The sequence below is a fragment of the Antechinus flavipes genome, chromosome 2 (assembly GCF_016432865.1).
Source record: "Antechinus flavipes isolate AdamAnt ecotype Samford, QLD, Australia chromosome 2, AdamAnt_v2, whole genome shotgun sequence".
Taxonomy (NCBI): domain Eukaryota; kingdom Metazoa; phylum Chordata; class Mammalia; order Dasyuromorphia; family Dasyuridae; genus Antechinus; species Antechinus flavipes.
In genome coordinates, this window is record NC_067399.1 from 121,266,321 (window position 1) to 121,288,984 (window position 22,664).

A 22,664-nucleotide genomic window follows, 5' to 3' on the forward strand; every position below is an offset into this window, starting at 1 on the left:
ATATTTACAGCAAAATGCCAGACACATAGTAAGTGTTTAATAAATAATGGTTTACTTATATTACTATTGTAGAGGCAGAGTGTCTCAGCTCTCAGATCATTAATCCAATAGGAATCCCTTTCTACAAAACCAGACAATGGTGATCCAGCTTCTACTTAGAAACCTCCAGTGACTGGAATTCATTATTTTCCAAAGCAACACATTGTCTTTTTTTTTTATGGGCCAGAACTCTGAACTTGAAACAAAGGATTCTTACAAGGTACTAAGTCAGTGAATTGATAGAGACAATAGTTATCTAATTTAGTATGGTTAGGTATGATAGATTTAATCCTACAAGGAGATGTTATGGGCCAGAACTTGAAATGGAAGAAGAGAATGGAATTGAAGAGACAATGGTGAAATCTAGTTTAGCATTGAGTTGATCCTACAACAAATAATGGTTTCCTAGTGATATAATGATTGGTGTATACTCAGTGTACAGCATATAAGCAAGAAGCTCTCAGGGCCAGAAGGACAAGCGCACTAGAAGTTCTCGGAGGCTGAGACAGATTCATTCCATCGTCCACCTTTGTGGTGGCTGGAGGCTGAAGCACAAACCCTTGGAATTCAGAGCAATTCAGAGGCCAGAGAAGGAGGCAGGAACTCAAGCTCTTGGAACCAAGACAACAGAAGTTCTCCAAGAAAGCTAGCCAAAGCCCCAGGAAAACAGACAAGACTTTGAAAGAGATAATAAAGGATTTGGACTTTAACCTCTGGCTACTCGGTGATTACTGAACTGAAACAAAGGCTATTCCCAGAGAACCCTAAGAAAACCTCAACAGAGAATATTACATTTTAAAGACAATATTACATTTTTCCACAGAACTCTGTTAGTTTTTTCTTACAATGAGCCAAAGCCAGGTCCCTATTATGGAGTAGTGAGTGCCCTGTATAATAAAAGCAATGGATAATGCAAAAGATATTTCTTTTTAGCTTTGAAATAGTTTATATTTTCTTCTAGCAGTTCTTTCTTACAGAAGCAGTGTGGGACAATAGAAAAAACATTGAGTGGGAAACTAAGAGACCTGGGTTCTAGGTCCAGTTCTGTCCCTAACTCCATCTAGCACATCAGAAAGCATATCCCCTCCAGGGACCTTAGTTTCCCCCTCTGTAAAATGATAAATTGTACCAAACACACCCTAAAGTCCCAGTTTTGCCTTTCTATGATGGTTCCTGATTCTTGAGAACATAACAACTGAATGGAAGTAGTCTAAGATCTTGATAGACATTATCAAGAACAGAAACCGAATCGTTGATGTCATTGATATCCGCAGGGGTCCTCAAACTTTTTAAATAGGGGGCCAGTTCACTGTCCCTCATACTGTTGGAGGGCCAGACTATAGTAAAAACAAAAACTTTGTTTTGTAGGCCTTTAAATAAAGAAACTGCATAGCCCTGGGTGAGAGGGATAATCGTCCTCAGCAGCTGCATCTGGCCCATGGCCATCGTTTGACGACCCCTGCAGGGATACTTAGATTAGAAAAATGAATTTATCAATGTGTATCAGCACCATCTCTGCAAGTACAGGTTGTAAGTGACTTGCCCAGAATCACACAGCCTGTATGTGTCAAAGCTGATACTTGAATCCAAGTCCTGAGTCCCACTGAGTCAGATTGCCTCAATTTCAAGGCAGTAATGGTAGGAAATTCAAAACTGGATGTCAAAAGGCATCCCAACCATACTACAGATAAACAAGAGTTGATTGACTATCACTGCATGTCCCTTGTCATTCAGAACTCAGAGAATCAGGAAACCAAAATTCAGTGGCCCAGAACCAGCTGATTTTCTGAATTCACCCAAACTGTAGCTTTCCAGAGATATTTTCATTTTACATTCATTATTAGAAGAATTGATGTCATCTTCACTCATCCTGGTATACAGAGGAAAAAGCCTTATCTCTTTCCAAACTCATCCAGTAGGGAGATCCATGTGGCAGCCTTGTGCCACATCCTATGTAGACCACCATATTAACTTCCTGGCAGAAGTAAAGGGTATTTTTTGCTTGTTTGTTTCCCAAATGGTCCTTTCTCTCACAGGGACCATTTTTGCTTCCAAGTCCCCTATCAGGAAAGAGAGGTAATTGTGTCTGCATCACATCCCAGATGCTCATAAGTCAGACTGTGTCCTAAATCAACACCCTCTGCCATCTCCAACATCAAGCATTCGAATTGGGCTCCTTTGTCAACTTCAACTTGGCACATTCTTTGAGCTCTCCCTCCAGGACTTTGTTCCTCTTCTCCATGTCCTGCCGTGAACGTTCCATGCTTTGAAAGCTGATTTCCAGCTCAGATAACTTCTTCTTCTCTTGCTCCAGCTCTTCATTCAGTCTCACTACTTTGGCCCAAACGTCATAGTTCTCCTTCTCGAGGCTGCAGAGGATTGAAAGAAAGAAGTCAGAAATCTGAGGCACTGCCTCTGTATTTTTCCTGAACTCTAACCCAAGAAGTCCTTTTCTTTGTTCAATCAGTGACTTCCCAGTCCCTCAACACCAGTTCCACTACCATCCTATTTGTGTCAAATCTATTTTTGTTCCTGTCCATCCAACTGAATCCTACCCCTGATCCAGGGATTAGTTAAATTTCCTTCTCCCTCCTGATAAGTACAGTAGGGAGGCATGGGGTCAAATCCAAACTCTTCCACTTCTTGGTCAAAAATACCTTCTTTCCGGCTCAGTTTCTTCAGTTTTGAGATAGGGGGAGTGATCTTTAAGATCCGTTCCCCCCTAAGAGTTTATGCTTAATATTCTAAGATCCCTTTCAGGTGATGTTCTATGTTCTAAATAAAGTATACTCCAGCTGTAGCCGATTCCCTCAGTTCTAACCCTCCTCATTACTTTGTATCTATTTTGAATTTAGTTATATTTAATCTATGTATGTAAAAATATGTAAATGCTCTCCCAACCTTTCTAACAAATTGCCCTTACTATTATCCCCATCCTTTCTTATTTTCACTCCTCTCCCTATTAACTAGCTTTTTCCCTGATGCCTACAAACTACAAATTCTCACTTCATCCTACCATCCCTGCTAGCTATTTCCCTATACTCTCCTTCCTTAACTAACCAAACTTCTTGAGAAAGTCTTCAACACTCAGTGCTGCATCAGATCCTCAATAAGCATTTATCAAGCACATATTATGTGCCACGTACTTTGCTCTGGGCTAAGGATAAAAAGTAAGGCAAAAGTCAGTCTATCTTTCAAGAAAATCTTGTGTTTTTTTTAAATCCACATAATTATATTTTTAACATGTTTAACATATATTGGATTATTTGGGGCTGAGAGGAAGGGAGGAAAAAATTCAGAACATAAGGATCGATGTTGAAAAATTATCCATATATGTGTTTTGAAAATAAAAAGCTGTAATAAAAAAGGGAAAAAAAGAAGAAAAAAGGAAAGAAACCAGCATACATGAAAAACATTCACAGATTTAACGTTAGAAAAGAAACAGGTAAGTTGAAAAAAAAAAATCCTCACTGCAAATTTCTCTGATAAAAGTCTCATATCTAATGTGGAAAGGGAATTGATTCAAATTTATAAGAAGAGCCATTCCTCCTATAAATGGTCAAAAGATATGAACAAGCAGTTTTCAAAGGAAGATATCAGTTATCAATAACAACAACAACAAAATGAGGGGGAAGTTCCAAATAATAATTAAAGAAAATCTGAGGTTGCATCTCACATCTCTTTGGCAAAGACAGAGTCAATGCAGGAAAAATGGAGAATTATTACATTGCTGATGGAGTTGTGAATTGGTCCGATCATTCTGGAAAGCAACTTGGAATTTGTTACTAAACTGGGCTTACTTTCTGTCCCAGTTGGCCTGTATTCTAAATATCAAAGAAATATCATTCATTCACTTATGACAGTTCTTTTTATAGTAGTAAAAATTAGAATTTAAAGAGTGCATATCTATTAGGAATGGCTAAACACATTATGGTATACAATTGTAATTGAATGTTAGTTACTATGCCATAAGAAATTATAAAATGGACCATTTCAAAAGAAATTGGGAAGATCTCTATGAATTGAACAGAAAGAAGTAACATTATAAAGAAATAAAACTTTGAAAGACTTAAGAACTCTGATCAATGTAAGAAACCATGAGTCCAAAAGATCAAAGGTAAAATATGCCAATTGTTTCCTTCCACATAGATGATGAACTTAAAACGAAGAATAAGATATATGGTTTTCAAAGTGGTCAGTGCAGGAAATATCTCTTCTGGACTGTACATAATATGTTACAAAGGTCTTATTTTTCTCTTTTGCAAATTGCTCAATGGTGTAGGAGAGAGGGAGGACACAATAGAAGGGAGTTAATAAATTCTTATAAAAACAAATTATTTTTAAAAACAACTAACATTCTGCAAATTGCTTCTAAATTAATAATTCAATTGAAACAAATTTACAAATGATTTCTTAATTACCAAATTCTAATGCCTATTTTCTTAATCCTCACACTTCTTGATCTAGCTCTAGTATTTAACACTATTAATCATCTTTTCTTCCTGGATACTCTTTCCCCCTAAATTTTCAGGATTCTGTTCTCTATTTATGCAGTCACTATTCATTTTTCGTTACTGGTTCTTCATCCCTGTTATGCCCTCTAATTGTAGGGTCCCCGAAACTGTCCTGGACTCTCTTTTTACCCTATGCTATTTTACCTGAAGCTCTCATCATTCCTTATAGTTCCATTATCTCTATGAAAAGAATTCCCAGATTTACATATAGCCTTTGTCTACAAACTTCCACATTATCCTTGAGTTCCCATTCTCACTCATCCAATATATCCAATCAGTTGCCAAATCTTGTCATTTCTATCTCCACAAAATGTCTTGTATATGTTCACTCACACAGCCACAGCCCTAGTTCAGACTTTACCTCTTGTTTAAACTATTATGATAACATTTTCTGATTTCCTTTCCTCAGTTTCCTTCTCCTCCAATCCATCCTCAATTCAGCTGCGTAAGCGATTTTTCTAAAGCATAAGTTTAACCATATTACCTTTATTCTCTAGTGGCCCCTAATTTTTTCCAGGATAAAATTTAAATTCTTCTTTTTGTCATTCAAAGCTCTTAATAACCTGATCCCTACCTACCTTTTCAGTCTCCTTATGCCTTACTGCTTTTTGTGAACTGCAGAATCAAACTATGTTAACCTACTTATATTTCCTTGAATATGTTCCTCCTCCTTTCTCCTTATCTTGGCAAAAAAAAAAAAAAAATGCCTCCATACTTGGAAAACTATTTCTTCACCTTTACTGTGTTTTCCCTAACTTTCTTCAGCTCAAATTCTACCTTCTTCAGTAAACTGCTAATTCCTTTTTCTCTGAGATTATTTCTGTTCTATTATTTGTATCTTTTATTTCCTCATTATTTACTATCTTTCTCCATTTGACTGTGAGCTCCTTGAGGACCAGGGCTGTTTTTGCCTTTCCTAGTATCCTCAGTGCTTACTCAGCCCTATGTTAGACACATAGTAGGTGCTCTAAGTGCTCATTAAATGTTCTATGTCCTGATATTTTATGATTGCAGACTCCAGAATCATCCAACAAAAAGTAGTCTCTCCCTCCTGTGAACTCACAACCCTAATTGTCCATGAAACAATTGCCCTTTTTACACTATTTTTGCAGGTCTTGTATTCTTCTGTTATTTTTCATATGTTCGTGCTTTGTCTCCCCAACTAGAAAGCAAGCTTCTTGTAAACAGATATTTGTTGAGTCCTATCTATCTTTGGAACCAAGAGCAAATAATAATCCAATAACACATAATACTCAGCACAAAGTAAATTCTTATTGAATAATCATTTTGATTAACTGCTTAAAGGAACATATATATATATATATATATATATATATATTCCCACAATCTCAGCTGATTTGTTTCTACTCTACTTGAAATCTCTCTACTCAATGACTTCTAAATGGAATATTTTTCATAGCACTTGACCTGGACCTCTGCTTTGTACTCATCTCATTCTCCATTGTTTCATAGTTATTTCTTTCCATGTGTTTTCTTCTACTAAGATTCTTGAGAACAAGGTCATCACATTAGTTTTTGTATCTCCCTTTCTCCTAGTTCCTTCACTCTGGCCTTTAAACATGCTCAATTCTTCTCCATCCTTAAAAAAATGTTCTCTAGATCCTGCTATCTCTATGGGCTTTGGTTCTACAGGATAGCAAGAAGAAAAGGGAATAGAGGGTTGTAGGGGAGGTGAGGAAAAGCATAATGAGTTTTGTTATAGTCATATTTATTTCAAGATGCATATAAGATTTTCATCCGGAAATATCACTGTTCAATAAGCAGGTGCTAATACAGACTAAAGTTCCCCTTCTCTGTATCACATAAATAATGTTCATGCATAATTATAAATTCATGCATAACTGCTATATCAATTACAAATAATTCTTCTCACATAACTAATAGAAGTACCTGAAGGATCAGGACTTTGTAACACTTTATTAAGCATTTAACAAGAATTCATTCACCTACTTGGAGTTCCTATATTCATTTGGAAATATTAAGACTTAATTTTCATGAGCATAGTCTTCAGCACTGAAGCCATATTCTGGAGTCTCGCTAAAGCATATGACTGGTCCTGGATTCTGGAAGATTATATCAATCTTCCTGTTCTGGCAAGACCTATCAAACTGGAAAGGTTCTGAGTAAGGGCCTGAGGATAGATTCTGTAACTGTCATCTCAGAGATTGCTTCTCTGAAGTCAGAGAGATTCCACACCAGCAGTTAGTTGAGCCATCAGCTGGTTGTTTTTCCTGTTATTAAGCTACCTACTAAGGCTGTCAAGGAGGGGATGTAGATGGAAAGATTACATGAATCTCTAAAATCAAATAGCCATAATTAGGATGAGACAACTAAGACTTTGTTCCCATGTCATTGAAATTTAAAGGGTTCACTTATACTTTTTCAGCAGAATCAGAATTATTTGGCTAAGAATCTAGTTAGCAAAAATAATTAGTTAAATAAAATAGGAGGCTACCAAATGATATTCTTCCTTTTCTCTGGCATTTCATTCTTAATTTCATATCTACCTCCAAACACAGATTCTTCCAGAAATAGTACCAAAGAGTTTCTTTTTTCTCATCTCAATAAACATTTATTAAATCCTTATTGTGTGCCAGGAACCATTCTAAGTTCTTAGTACACAAAGGCAAAAAATATGATCCCTACCCTAAGAAACTTACATTCTATTAAAAAAATGCAAAACAATTTAGAAATATAAAATAGATATGATGTAAAAGGAAAATAATCTTAGAGAGAAGGTATTGGAAGGTGGGAGAAAGAATAGATAGACTGGAAATGACCTCTTAAAGAAGCAGAATCTGAACAGAAAGGGAGGAATCTGAGAGAGAAAGGGAGGGAAGGAGTAAGAGAGGGAGAGAGAGAGAATTGGAATTCACAATTTCAACAAAAAATATTGAAAATTTATTTTACATGCAATTGAGAAATATAATAAAATTTATCTTAAAATAGCTTATAGTGATGAGGGCCTGAACAAGGATTGTGACTATGTAAACTGAGAAAAGGGAACATGTAGTAGAGATTTTCCAAAGGTAGACATTAGAAGATTTGGCAACAGAATGGACACGTGGGATGAGCTTAAAAGAGGAATCCAGCATGATCTTGGGGTTGTGATCCTGGATGACTGGAAGGATGATGGTAATCTCAACAGTAACAGGAAAGTTGGGAAGTGGACAGGGTTTTTAGGAGAAAGAGAATATCTCAAGATCACTTCTCCACTATCAATATTATTAGTCTTAAAAAAAAAAAACACATTTGCTGGTACTTTTGCAGAGCTAGTCTCAGATGCAAAATTTGCTAGTTAGGGCTGTCCCAGAATTTTGTCCCACCATTCTATAATAGTGACCTTTTCCTGCAGTTAGCCCCTGATGTTATGGTTTAGAAATGCCCCGAAGATCATTTCTAGATAATGACAGTGCTCTTTGGGTTTCTAAAAAGTCCATTCACAGCCAGCCTGGTGAACACTAAGTGCCACCTTGTGCCCGTGTCTTACCTTTTGATCCGTTCTTCATAACCCTGTCTCTGTGCCTCCATTTCCTTTTTCAGTTCTAAAATCACTTTCTGCAGAGATTCCTGGTCCGCCTGAGCAGACTCTTTTTCCTCAGAGTTTAAACTCGCTAGAGAATTGGTCTTGGAGGCTGACTGGAAATCAGGTGAGCTGGTTTTGTCACCTGCAGGTGATGAGCCACTGGTGATGCTATTGCATGGGGAAGTCAGTTCTAGGTCTGAAAAGTGCCGCAGGTCCTGAGACAGAGTTCTTTTGTGTCCGCTGGTTTTGCCTTCAGGGGAGGGGGACCAGAACTCTGTGTTAAAGATTTCTACTTTGCTGCTGCTGTTGGTATATTGCAATGCTGAAGTTAAGAAACATTTCCTGTTTGGAAGCGTCTGAGTCCTTTTTCGAGACTGCAGCTTCCATGATTCTGAGAGTTCTTTACTTCCTTTGCTGGCTGAAAATTCCAGGGTTTCGTCTGCTGTCTTTAGGCCAGTAGAGCTGCTGCTATTGGCGTCACTGGTCTGAAAAAATAAAGCCTTGGATATTAACTGGATTTTATCCAATTCAAAAATGCTAAGATAAAAATCAGAAATTTGAAAATGAATGTCCCTCTCTGAGTGCATTGTTTAAGGCTTACTAATAATAACTACTTTTCTTTCTTCAATTCTGACTGTGTGTCATTGTCCCTTAGTTTTGATAAGCCATTCAATTCTGGACCTCAGTTTCTTCATTTTTAAAATGATGGACATGAACTAAATGATTTCAGAAAGATCCCTTCCAGTTTTATATTCTACAATGCTATAATTCTGTGGTTCTATAAATAGTATACTTCTTTGTACTTCTTTGAGTGATACTAGGATTTTTTGTGGAGTGAATGTGTGTGTGTCTCTGTATGTCTGTGTGTGTGTGTATCTGTGTGTGTGTCCGTGTCCATGACTCCTGGAAAATTTAACTGCAAAGGGCAGTTGGGTGGTACAAAGTATAGAATGCCAGGTCTGGAGTCAGGAAGACTCATCTTGCTAAGTACAAATCTAGCCTCAAACACTAACTGTGTGATCCTTGGGCAAGTCACTTAACTTGTTTGCCTCAGTTTTTCACCTATAAAATCATTTTCTGGCCACTATTTTGAATCCGTTCTTCAGTACTTCCCCTCCCCACTTTTTAGTTCCCTTATAGTTATTGCCTTCCCCAATTCTAATGGTGGAACACTACACATTTAGATACTTTGAAAAGAGAAACTGTGTTCTTTGCTAATTTACATCATTTAGCACATTCTCTGACACATAGTAAGCACTCGATAAATGCTTTATCCTCCATCCATCCCCATTCATTCAATAAGAAGTCTGGAGCTTTATGAGGAAAAGAGGGATTTGGTCAAAGTTATGAACTAGGAAGATGATTTTAACAGTTTTGTAAAAAATAGATTAGAAAAGACAGAAACTAGTAACAGAAAGACAACTTAGGAGATTCTATTTCACTTAGGTCAGAGGTGATGAGGGTCAGTGTATGTATTTCTTAAAATATGAGTTATAAGGAATTTTTATTTGGGATTGCTTAAAATAAAGCATTAAATGGATTAAAAGAGCCTTTCTGCTCTGGGCTTAACTATTACCTTACCATCTGACTAAAACTTTCTGTCCGGGATATGGAGGAATCCTCAGCAGCATCCCAGCCAACTGAGCTCCGAGGGACTGGAGACTTCTTAGAGTCATGTTTCTGGGCAGGTGAAGATGGGGTGATGTCCTTGGATTTGGGGAAGAGCACTTCATGGTCTCGAATCATCATGGTCATCACTCTTTGGATCTGGAGAGTCCCTGAAAGAGAAGAGATGACAAAGTAATAAAGTATTTCCAGACACACACACACACACACACTCACACACACATCCTGAATCCATAGAATTGAAATGAATGCTACTAATGCTGCTAATGTGTTTTTTTTATCTTCCTGTAATCCAAAAATTTGATCTGTATATGCATTCGCCCACCCATGTAAATAGTTTAAGAAAACTTAAAAAAAAAACTTTAAGAAAACCCAATATTAGAAAATACTGATTAAGGAAGCTAATAAAGTAGAGTCTGAGTTCCATATCACAAAGATTCACCAATTTTATATAAAATTAAGTTGTCTCTAAAGCCTAAAAGGATAATACAAATCAACAGGGGAAGATCCAGTAACAATCCTCCCCCGGATGCTCTGGCTCCTCATTTGCCTCCAGGGCACTACTCCCCATTCAAACGAGCAGGTATGCTGCCTCAAGGAATGTAGAAGCAATCAAGCTTATTGCCCGAGGGGTAAAAAGAATCTAAATGAAAAGTTTTGTTTTCTTTTCACTTTCAGGACCAAATAGATATGTTCCTCTTAGTCATAGAAGGAAGGAAGCACACTGGATCTGCTATGAGAAAACCTGAATTCAAATCCTAGCTCTGTATTTATTAGCCATGTGATCCCAGACAAATTATTTGATCTGTCAGAGCCTAATTTCTCATCCAAACCCAGGATAAAAATATTTATAGAATATATCTCACAGAGTTGTGAGGATAATACTTAGTCCTGTAGAAATGGGAGCCTGCATAATCTCTTCACAAACTGTGGCTCTCTGGTCGATTGTGACTCTTCATATATGACTTCCAAACTGGACAAGCCTAATTTCTATACTAAAATATTATATTTCATCAGACTCCATGAAGCCCACAACAGTTTTCTGAGGCTTTGGATTAGGGGCAATTGGGATTCCTGACTCCCGTGACTGAAAAATACATTGCTGTGGATCAAGAGCTCTCAATTTTCATGTTGGGAGCTCTTCTGTCCCTTACCAGAGCTTCTTTATTGCCCACAGGGTTTTGGGAAAGACTGGACCAGCACACTGAGCCTATTTAGGGCAGCTGGGTAGAGCAGTGGAAAAAGCAACCGCCCTGAAGTCAGGAGGACCTGAGTTCAAATTTGACCTCAAACACTTAACACATCCTGGCTGTATGACTCTGGGCAAGTCACTTAACCCCAATTGCCTCAGCCCAAATACATAAATAAACAAACAAACAAATAAATAAAGATGGTCTATTTAAGTGTCTATTATAAGCCTCGACTCAGGAATTGAGAATAATGACACAAAAGTGAAGTGGATCTTGCCTTCAAAGATATACGTTCTATTAGAGGATATTTTTTTTTTAACCCTGCCTACTTTATCATAGGGAAGCCACTTCTACCTCAGATGGAAAATAAGAGATAATCACCTTGCTACTTCATAATGTTGTTATAAAGATCAGTCGTTGAATTAGCAAACATTTATTACATGCCTTCTAGGAAAATGTTAGAATGTAAAGATAAAAATGAAACAGTCCCTGTTCTCAAGGAACTTAAATAAGATAGTATATGGGATAATAACTTACAGAACTCTGAAGTGGGATTGAGCTCCACAGATATTTATTAAATGCTCTCTGTGTTTAGATAAGACTTGTTTTTTGCCCGCCAAGACATTTTAGTCTAATGGGAAATAAGATACAAACTCATAATAGACACATGTACCTGATAAGTGCATTAAATTATATGTGACAGGTTGTACAAATTAACTTCCTTCACTAAGGGTCATCTGTAGAGAATTGCCTGGAAGCACTGAGGTGTCTATTTTGACCATGTACACACAGTTAATACATGTCAAAGACAGGACCTGAATCCAAATCTTCCATACTCCAAGGCTGACCCTCTCCATTGCACCATTCTATCTCTATCTGCACAATTCTGATAACTAGCAACTGAGAATTTCATGTCATAGGATCATAAATTAAAAACTGGAAGGATTCTTCCTCAAGAATATAGAGTCCAATTTCCTAGTCTGACAGATCAGGAAACTGAGGCTAAAAGAGATTAGATCATTTGCACATAGTTGTATGAGCAAAGATTTGAAATCAAGTATTGCATCTATGTCATACATGCATGTATATGTAGAATGTGTGTGTATATATATGTATGTATGTATATGGATCAAACATATTATGGATCTAGAATTTGCAAAATAAATGCATAGTAGAGATAAGTGTCACTTATTTTAGCAAGGAATAAATGATTTTATCTTCATTGAGTATGAAAAAGCAAGTGTAATGTATAAATTAATTTTATATTGTTTCAGTATATATGATAGATATTGTTTATATGTTTATACACATGGATTTTCTTCTGAGTTGTCCTCTAATTTATGAACTAATTCATACCTGTCATGATCACAGCAGGGTCTTCTACCTTGGGCCTGATGAGGTTCACACCAATCACAGTGGCCAGATTGTCCACACACATCTTATTAATTGCACTGTTCAACTGGATTTCATGTAGGAACCTGACAAAAAATATATTCCGCAGGGGAAAATTATAACCTTGGAAACGAAAGTCCTCATGTTTTCTACAAAATCCCGGGAAATAATCCCCAATTTCCTCTGAGTCTCTGCAACATAGCCAGTCTTCCTCTAGTCCTTTGTCAGGCAGTATCAAGACAGTATCAGATGTGAGGGATTGAGCTCATCATTGATAGCTCTAATTTCACTAATGAAAAGTTCAAGAGACTCTAGTCCTAATTCAGAATCTTCTGGGAGTATTGGTACCAGCATGAACTACACAGAGATGGCACTCAAACACAGAGAAAAAGAAAAACAAGAGTCATCTTAACTGATCTTCCATCTCCTTTTATAATCTCCATCCCTCCTTCCATCTCCCTTCCCTTTCTTAGCAGCTCTCACATTTCCAAATCCAGAAATGAAAATGAATGAAAGTTTGTTTTGTTGGAGGAGACAAAGAGGGAAAATTAAGAAGGTGTGATCACAGAGATTAGAGACCTCAATTTGAAAATGCTTAATCAATCCGACTCAGATCATCTGAAGCATTTGGTACATAAAGCATTCATTTAAGTATTTAATACCATATGTATTAAATAACATAGATTAAAAATATAGTAATATCAATTACTAATATATTATTAAGGAATTCTAGGTGGTGAAATAGAGAGAGAACTAGACCTAGAATCAGGAAGATTCATCTTCCTGAGTTCAAATCCCACGTCAGACACTTACTAGTTCTGTGATCCTGGACAACTCACTTAATCTTGTTTACCTCAGTTTTGTCATCTGTCAAATAAGCTAGAGGAGGAAATAGAAAACCACTCCTCTATCTTTGTCAAGAAAACTCTGAATGGGATCACAAAGAGTCAAACAAATGAAAATGACTGAATAACAATATATTATTAAGTATTATATTTTACATACTCTGTGGACTGAAGGCAAGAACTCTTGAAATTCACTATGAACACTAAAATGATTCTTCAAGGGAAATAGTGAAATAATCCTTACTCCAGGAAATTTTAAAATAAGGTCAAAATAATTAGTCAGAATCATAGGATCATAGAGCTAGAAATGGAAAGACATTAACGGTTATCTAGTCCAACTTCCTAATTTCACAAACCAAAAATTTGAGGTCAAAGGAATGAAGTAACTAACCCTATCTCATATAGATAGTAAGTGGCAGGGATGGGATTTGAATTCAGGGCTTCTATTCTGAATCCATTGTCATAGAAATGAAGCAGATCCTTTTGGTTTCTGAGATTTCTGAGTTTCTGACATTGCCTCTCAAACCCAAGAGCACTGTCTTTGGATCTAAGCCTTGTGAATAGCATTAAGGCAAAGTTTACAAGGGACTTTAGCTCACTAAAACCACATAGAATCGTGGAATGGAAAGAACCTTAAAAACCATCTAGTTCAATCCCTATTTACATTTGGATCCTTCTCTATTACAACCTTGACACCTAAACATCCAGCCTGTGCTAGAAGGCTTCCATTGGTAGAGAATTCATTTAAGATGACGAGGTTCAACAGAAGAAATTCTGATCCTTTCTGGACTGTGGCCCCCAAACATTTCAAACTGATGCTGCCCCGCCCTTTTATTAACAAAAGTGTTTCCTGTTGGTCTCATTGACCACGAATATAACAGGAGAGTTATATTTTTGAATACTTATTTCCCAGACAAATCAACAGAATACATACCTACAAATGTAACTCAAAAGGTTGTAATTGTCTCTGGGAAGATTGGAAATCTGTTTCATCAACTCCTGGTGTGCCTAAACAGAATTAAAATGAAAAATGGTAAATATGTACGTGTATAAGTATTTATTTATGTATATGTAATGGATATACACACAGGTATATACATAAATATATTTTAATATACTTCATGGACTCAAGGAAAGACTCTTGAGATTCACTATGAACATTAAAATGATTCCCCAAGGGAGAGAACAAAAATAATCATTACTCCAGGAATTTTCAAGATAAGGTCACAACAAGCTGTCAGAATTGTAGTGAACATTCTAGGAGGAAAGTTTAAGAGGATCATAGAGCTAGATGGGAGGGTCATCTCATCCAAAGCTTCTTAAATTGTGATTCACAACCCCTAACTGAGTCTCATAACTAAATGTGGAGGGTCATAAAATTATGAGTTATTATTAGTAAATGTTTGCTTTGTATATCTATTTTATATCCCTATATAATCAGAATGACATAAAAATTTTTCAGGCAAAAAGGGATCACAAGTGGAAAAAGTTTAAGAAGCTCTCCTCTAGTCTATCTTCCTAATTTTATGAAAGAGAAAACTGAAACTGTGTGTGTGTGTGTGTGTGTGTGTGTGTGTGTGTGTGTGTGTCTCAAATCCCAAAGCTCCTATTACAATAGCTCCCATTTCCTTAGTGGACATCTAATAAACACAGATTCAATTGAACTGGTGGGCAGAGTGGTATAAGCAGGAAGACTAGACTGAGTAAAATCCTGGCACTGAAACAGTAGCCAAGTCATCTTCATCTGAAAAATGAGGTTAGACTAAATGATCTCTTGGGTGTTTTCCACCTTTAAATCTGTGATCCTATGATTCTATGATCTCTGATTTGTTGATTAAATCCAATTGATCATCCAATGTGTGAGTTAATCACTCATAATAACACTCCTATTTTTGCATCATCTGCAATTTAATGTACTTCAAGACATTAATAAAAAAAATTCAACACCAAGCCAAAAACCTTATAAACATCATATAATAGAGAGTCTGTTACACCAAGAGATCTGAGTTTGAATTTCTACTCTGAAACTCACCAGCTATGTTACCCCAGCATCTCATTTCCCCTATAAAAGAAAAACAAAACTTTGCACTGCATACCTCACAGGTCTGCTATGAAGAAAGTGTTTTTCAAACCTTCAAAGAGCTACAACAAAGAGTCACTTTGGTCATAGGCAAATAACTTACCTTTGATAAATTGCATTCTTTCCTAGTATTTCAAAGGGATGGTAATAGCTGAATCATATTACTCACAAGTTTTTTTTAATTCCAAATGAACTAATACGAAAGAAATGGCCCCTAAAAGATAATTTAGGTCACCAAATGCAAGTAACTGTATTTGCAAATTAACAAAATGCAAAACAGTTTTATTATTATCTGGATGGGAAAAATGAATGAAAGTTGTTTCTTCATTAATTTCTTAAGCTTTGCTTTATGTAGGAAATAAAAAACAAACTTGTATGGTTCAATGAATAAAAAGTACTTCTAGGAAATTTCTAGGAGCTCCAAAAAGCATTTTCTTCACAAGAGTTTTGTGACATCATTAATAGAAATAAAAGATCATTGGATCTGATCAAATTGGGAGTTGAATTTCAGCTTTGCTCCTTACTTCCTTAGTGGCCTGAAGCAAATGACCTCCCCTTCTGTCCCTAAATTTCTTCATTTATAAAATGGTAGGGTTGGAGATGAATTCCACAGTCCCTTCTAGCTAAGTCTGTGATTATTCACTAAGACAGTAAAACAAAATAAAACAAACAAACAAAAAAAAAAAACCCAGCCATTAAAATTCTACATTCTGTTTAATCTAGCTTGCTTGAAAACTCTTTTTTGATTGTAAAGCAGAGGGTTAGAATCCAAGACCCAGGTTCCTTCTACTTTACCTTGTAGTTAAAAAGATCTTGTCATGGGGACCGATATCAAAATGGACCCACAAAATGAAAGGGGAAAAAACCCAACAACTTCTCTTCAAATCTACTAATAGATTAACTATGTCATAATAAGGAGAAATTTTGCTTATTCTATCTTTGGGTAAACTTAGTTTTTAAAAAAGGCTAGGGGAAGAGGGAGAGAGGAGAGAGATAGAAGTCTGTGGTTAATTTGTTAATCTGACTACAATGAATTTATTGTTGCTCATGGGTAAATTAGTGAAAAGCATTCATCAAAGATCAAAAAAACCCAGCCCTTTGCCAGTGAAAAACCACAGCTTGTTATCGCTTACCTCCAATTGTTCCTTTCACTTCTCAAAGAGCAATAATTTTAAATTTTCACATCATAGGATTATAGGATTATAATACAAGGATTAGATAGAGACTTTAAAAGTTATCTAGTCTTAACTCCTTGTTTAATAGCTAAGGAAACTGAGAGACCTAAACCCAAGATGGCAAATAAGTAAGCAAAATTGGTACTAGGTCCCAGGATTCCTGACTCAGCCCCATGTTCTATTCACTGCAATGAAATTGCCCATTTAACAAAAGGTCCTTGTTCTCCCCACTTTAACTTCATTCTACCCCTTCAAATGGTAAGAAGCCAGAGTAATGATGTTTCCTTTGACTAAGCTAGAGGCCGTGAGCACCCCTATTAAATGCACACAGTTGCAATAGTCACAATTAAAATGAGAACTATTTTCATCTAAGACAAAGATAGTTGGTGGTGAGCATTGGGATGGGGTGATGCAGTGATGCAGAGGAGAATGCGACTTCAGGGTCCCCCAATGTTGGAAGAGTGTTCCTGAACTTGCCCTTGGATGGAGCTGGAGAAAGAAGGGAAGATAGACTCTGTGATCGGTCTCTGGGAGGGGACATAGCTGCACTTCTGATCAGAATGAGCTGGTGAAGAAGAAAAAGGTGAGGAAGCACTTGCCCTTAAGATGTCAACATGAAGAAGTACAAGAGACACTTGGTAAAGATCTTCAAGTCGATGTAATACTCTCAGATGGTAAAAGAGGAATTAGATTCATCAACCAACTGGATCCCAGAGAGAAAAAACAAAGGAATGAAGTAGAAGAGATGCAGGTTTGGGCTCTGTATGAGAAAAAGCTGTTTAACAAATTCATCCCAATTTAATTTAGAGTTCACATAAGCATCACATTCATAGTGGATCATATATAATCTATTGCTTACCATTTTAGGAAGAGGGGAGGGGACAGAGAGAAGGAGGAAAATTTGAAACTCAAAATTTTGTGAAAATGAATGTAAAAAATGTCTTTATATATAACTGAGGAAAAAAATAAAATACTATTTTAAAAAATTTCACAGGGGATCACCACTAAGCTTAGAGGCAAAGAAGACCTGAGTTCAGATTCTCTTTCAGACATTTATCAATTATGTGACCTTCAGAAAAAAAATTTAAGCCTTCTCAGCCCTAATATCCCCATCTGTAAAAATGATAAAGGTTGAATTCAATGATCTCTAAAGTCCTATGATTTTATCATCCCTTAGGTTTAATGGTCCCAATAAAACTTTTTACTGAAGGGAAGGAAATATTCTCTTTGTATCATTTTTTTAAAAATTCTCATTTCTAGAATTCTATAGAAAAATTATTACAAATGTATGCATATCTGTATATGCATATAGACAGGTATAGATGTGTTTGTGTATATATAGAGAGAGATTTTCATACGATCATAAAATCTGGAGCCAGGAAGGCTTAGAGTTTTGAGTCTAATCTTTTGGCTTTAAAAACAAAGTAAAATACCCATGGTCATACAAGTAATAAATAGCTGCCACTTTGTGCTAAATAGATTAATTTTGGCAATATTTGTCACCTAGGATAATTCCCAGTAAAGAAATTACTTTCTGAGCAAAAAAGCCCAGAGTCAGGGCACAACAATACCTTTGATTCATCTGCATTCATAAGTTTGCCACACAGCAGAAATCCCTCATATTGATTCCAGGGCACCACAGGGACAGGGAGTTCTCGAAGGTAGAGCTTCAACAAGGAGGCCACGGTATGCACATCTGTATCTCTGCAAGACAACCGGTAACCTTGGCTTAAAGGGAAATATTTAATTTCACATCTCAGCATCATAGAATACTAGAGATAGAAGGAACTATCTGGACTATAGAACATGGGGACTGTCAAAGCTAGAAGATCCCTTAGAATAGAGTCTGCAATGTTACAGCTAAAGGGGACCATAAAGACCATCTGCTCTGGCTCCCTTATTTTGATTTCTATTATAACAGTAAGAATGTTTTAAAAGAAAATCCACCTGGAAACAGTTAGGTGGCACAGTGGATAAAGCTCCAGCCCTGAAGTCAGGAGGCCCTGAGTTCAAATCTGATCTCAGATACTTAACCCTTTCTAGCTGTGTGACCCTGGGCAAGTCACTTAACCCCAATTGCCTCAGCAAAAAAAAAAAAAATATATATATATATATATATATATATATACACACACACACACACACACACACACATATATGTATGTATATATCTACCTCACATGGAATAAGACATGGTGATTGATGTATGGTGGTCCCAATGACGTCTAATAAAATATCAATATAGTAATTACATGGTCCAAAAAAACATTCAAATGTTTTTCTGCCATTTCTGCCATTCACAAGATAGAAGACTAACAAAAATTAAATATATGGTTCCCCTTGGTTATCAGCATTCACTAGTGAACTCTTATAAGACACCATTATCTGTGCAATGTGACAAAAAGGTCATGAAGTTCATACTTACTAAGCCCTCACATTTGCAAATGAAGGTACTCCAATATTTTAGCATTAATCATATGAAGTATATGATATGGAAAAAGGACAAAACTAGGAATCAGCAGATCTAAGTCCTTGTCTTGGTTCTGCCATGAAGTTCTATTTGCTTTTAGACGATAATGTCTCATTTCTATGACACTTTAGTGCTTACAAAATGCTTTCCTCCCAATAATTCCGTGAAGTAGCTAGCAGAAATATAATTTATTCTTATTTTACAGATTAAGAAATTGATCCTAAGCAAATGTCTCATCCGTGGATCATGCAGCTAGCTAGACAGTGTCAGAACTAGGATTTATATGCAGGGCTTCTTCCTCCAAATCCACTCCTCTTTTCACTATTCATCTGCTTAATCATCCACCTACTTCTCAAGACCCCTCTAAGCCTTTGTCCTTATTTATAAAATGAGGGGAATAAATTAATGATTCTCCATAGTTCCATCTAATTTAATTAGGTCCTACAGATATGTAGATGATCTTGTGGACAAAGAATGAGCCTTTCCATTCATTCTAACATCCAGGAGGCATTGTCCAATTAGGCAGAAGGCTAAAATCTGGTAAGGATTTAAGACAGCATGAATTCCACTGATATTTTTAAGTTTCCCTCATACTGGAATGCCCTTTACTTATCCAAATTTTACTGCCTATATTCCAAGGCACAGCTCAAATCCCACTTCTTCCATATCTCTGGTTTCTCATCTACAAGATGAAGACATCAGATGATTTCAAAGGCCACATCCAGAACTTCTGGGATCCTTCCCTGACTAAATCAGGCCATACTCCTACAGAAGGGAGAGCCCTTCTCTAAACTTCAGATACCAAGCCAGAACCATTTAATCTGGTGCCACATTATTCTTTAATTCCGTCCTGAGTGTTAATCTCATCTCTCCAGCTTTGAATATTTTTCCCCAAAGGGAGGAGATGGGGCACCAGGCCAGTGATTGGAGGTGAGTTAACAGAGCCCAAAGGGAAAAAAACCCTCCTCAGGAAGGAAGATGTGGTCTCTGAATCATGATCGGAGAAAATAAACAAGAATCCATGCCAGATCAAGCATAAAGTAGGCAGGGTAGTCAAATCTAAGGGCTAAGCAGGAGAGGGAAAGGGGCATCTGTAACACTGACCTAAAACTAGAGAACAGAAGTTGGGACAACTCCTTCAAAGGATACTATTTTGTAACAGTAACTCACATTTGTAGGTTTATGACATTTCACTCACATTATTCTATGGGGCAGGTTTTATGGATGAGAAAGCCGTTCCAAGTGAAGGAAAGTGATTTGTGTGTAGTCATACAGCTGGTTAGGGTCCAGACTAGGATTTTAACATAGGTCTCCATCCCATCACACTATCAACGTCTCATGTAACTTCTGTCAAAAAATTTCTCGTGCAAAAATAGCATCCTTTCACAGCAAGGGCATGCTAAGCTAGCATCTGTTTTAATAATCCCATGGTACCAGACACACAACTAGATTTTAAGTTGTTCGATGTCTTTAATGATAAATACGTGGCTAACTGATGGATTAAAATGGTCAAGAACCATTCAATTTATCTTCTTGACTACTTATTGGAAAAGTGATGTAATCCTAGAGAAGTGGAAGATTTATTTCTAGGATTGTTAAAAAGATAGTGAGACTATCTTGAAGAAGGAACCTAGGCTGGGTGTCAAGAGTTAAGTCCTGTCTCTAATCCTAGTTCTGATAGTAACTTGCTGTTTAACTTTAAATATGTCACTTCATAAGATAATAGGCTGAAATAAACCCTACATATCATGTAGTCCAATCTTCCTGTTTTACAGATGAGGAACCTGAGTTCAAAATAAGTTAAGTGACTTATCCAAGATCACAAGGTTTAAAAATAAGATTTGAGCTAGTATCCTCTAAATATATCTATCCACTAAGAACAATCACCACAAAGTCCTCAATCTATAGCACCAATCCTAGCATAAGAATGATGATCTAGGACAATTATTGATCTAACTACTTCCTAGTTCAGTGGAAAAAGTAGTGGATTTGGATCAAAAGAACCTATGGTTGGAATTCTAGTTTAGCCAGAAATAGTTGTATGATCTTAGGAAAATCATTTCCTTTCTCTGGGTCCTTTCTGTTAAATGAAGATGTCAAATGATCTCAATCAATAAATATTTATTAAGGGCCTGCTATGTGCCAGGCACTATACTAAGCTCTAGGGATACAAAAAAAAAAGGCAAAAGATAATTTCTGTTCTCAAGGAGATTACAATTTAATGGAGGAGTTTCCAATTTAATTCATTACTAATCTATATGATTCCTAAGATTGTTTTCAGTTCTGAATCTTGCAAATTCAACCTAGAGTTGTAGGATTTTTTCCTGTTCCCCTACATAACTCCTGCTTCCAACAAAAGATTACCAATCTTTTACCAATACTTTTCAGCCACAAGGATGAACCTTCTGTGGACTAGGAGATGGATTCTGCCCAAGAACACTGTCTGCTTTTCTAGACAAACTGGTGACTTATTGCTCTGCACACCCATCAAAATCAGAGGACTTAAGCTTTCTGTATAATAGAAACAAAAACACTGAGAGAGCTAGAAAAGACACACCTATGTTTGACTATCTCCATGGTTTTGTTCTACCTGATTTATATCTACAGTTTCCTCCCTCTCCTTCATCACTTGCTGAATTCCTACTTGCTCTTTAAAGATCAAGTGAAATACCCCCTACTCCAGGAAGCCTTCCCTAAGCCTATATACCCTCTTCTCCAAGTCAAAACCAACCTTCTTCCAAAGAATTCATGCTTTGCCTTTCTTTATTGTCTCAATTTCCTTATTCATAAAATAAGAGTATTGGACTAAATGATATTTACATTCCGACAAAGGAAGGCTTAAACTCCCTAATCTGGCATTTGGGGTTTTTCAAGATCTGATATCACCCTATAGTTTCACTCTTCTTTCATATTACTTAATACAAGTAGTACACAGCAACTCCTTCTCCTAATGCAAGTACAAATGAGCATTCAGGAAAGGTTAGACTCACCGTTCAAAAGAAGGTCTCTCCCCAGCGTCAAAGGCATCCCTCAGCTTTTTTACCAAGTTGTCCTGTCCAGGCAGTCGGAAGATACCTTCCTCATTCAGGCCATGTTCTCTGATGAATTCCATGCACTTCTCCACCAGGATGGGCACTGAGTAATTCCCAAATTTTTGTTCATATGCCACAGTCTCATCCAGTCGCTGACCAAATACCACTAAAGAAAGAAAAGCCAAAAATGGGACCTCCCCATCCGTTCCAAAACCAGGTTTCCTCTCAATAAATTGGTCACCTTGCTATGTCAATTTTACCTCCCCCCTCCCAAATGCCAGTATGGACTCTGAAGCTAGAAGGGACTCAGAGATGATGTAGTTCAATATTTCTATTTTATAGTTGAGGAAACTGGGACCCAAAGAAGGGACAAAATTTTCTAAAGACTACAAAAATCAATCAATAAAACCAATAAGCATTTATTAACTACCTACAATATGCCAGGCACTGTGCAAATCTTGGTACTTACAGGTAGCAAGCAAGCAAACCCCAGTCCCTTAATTCAAATTCCAATGCTCTTTGCTCTGCTCTTTACCCCATCTCATGGTACTTTTTATAGGCTCTTAACCTTTTTAATATCATGAATATCTTTAGCTGTTTAGGGAAGCCTACGGATCTATCTCAGAATGATGTTTTTAAATGCATAAAATAAAACTAATACTATTACAAAGGAAACAAATTATATTGAAACAGTTATCAAAAAAAATGTTTAAGACAAGTTCATGGGTCCAGATAATTGCAAAATCAGGGGGGC

The 22,664-nt window shown here is 36.7% G+C and overlaps 1 protein-coding gene across 2 annotated transcripts in view; it reads right to left on the minus strand.

The window, feature by feature from the left end:
• Window positions 1–961: 961 nt before the first annotated feature.
• The window catches only part of ARHGAP25 (Rho GTPase activating protein 25), a 103,963-nt gene continuing 82,260 nt past the window's right edge, over window positions 962–22,664 (minus strand). For both annotated transcript variants that reach the window (XM_051975451.1, XM_051975450.1), the window contains exons 5-11: window positions 21,869–22,076; window positions 17,980–18,112; window positions 14,088–14,161; window positions 12,273–12,394; window positions 9,682–9,878; window positions 8,065–8,585; window positions 962–2,408 (exon numbers count right to left, since the gene is read on the minus strand). In XM_051975451.1, coding sequence (XP_051831411.1) covers window positions 2,195–2,408; window positions 8,065–8,585; window positions 9,682–9,878; window positions 12,273–12,394; window positions 14,088–14,161; window positions 17,980–18,112; window positions 21,869–22,076 — 1,469 coding nt within the window. In that variant the 3' untranslated portion in view covers window positions 962–2,194. The remainder of the gene's footprint in view (window positions 2,409–8,064; window positions 8,586–9,681; window positions 9,879–12,272; window positions 12,395–14,087; window positions 14,162–17,979; window positions 18,113–21,868; window positions 22,077–22,664) is intronic.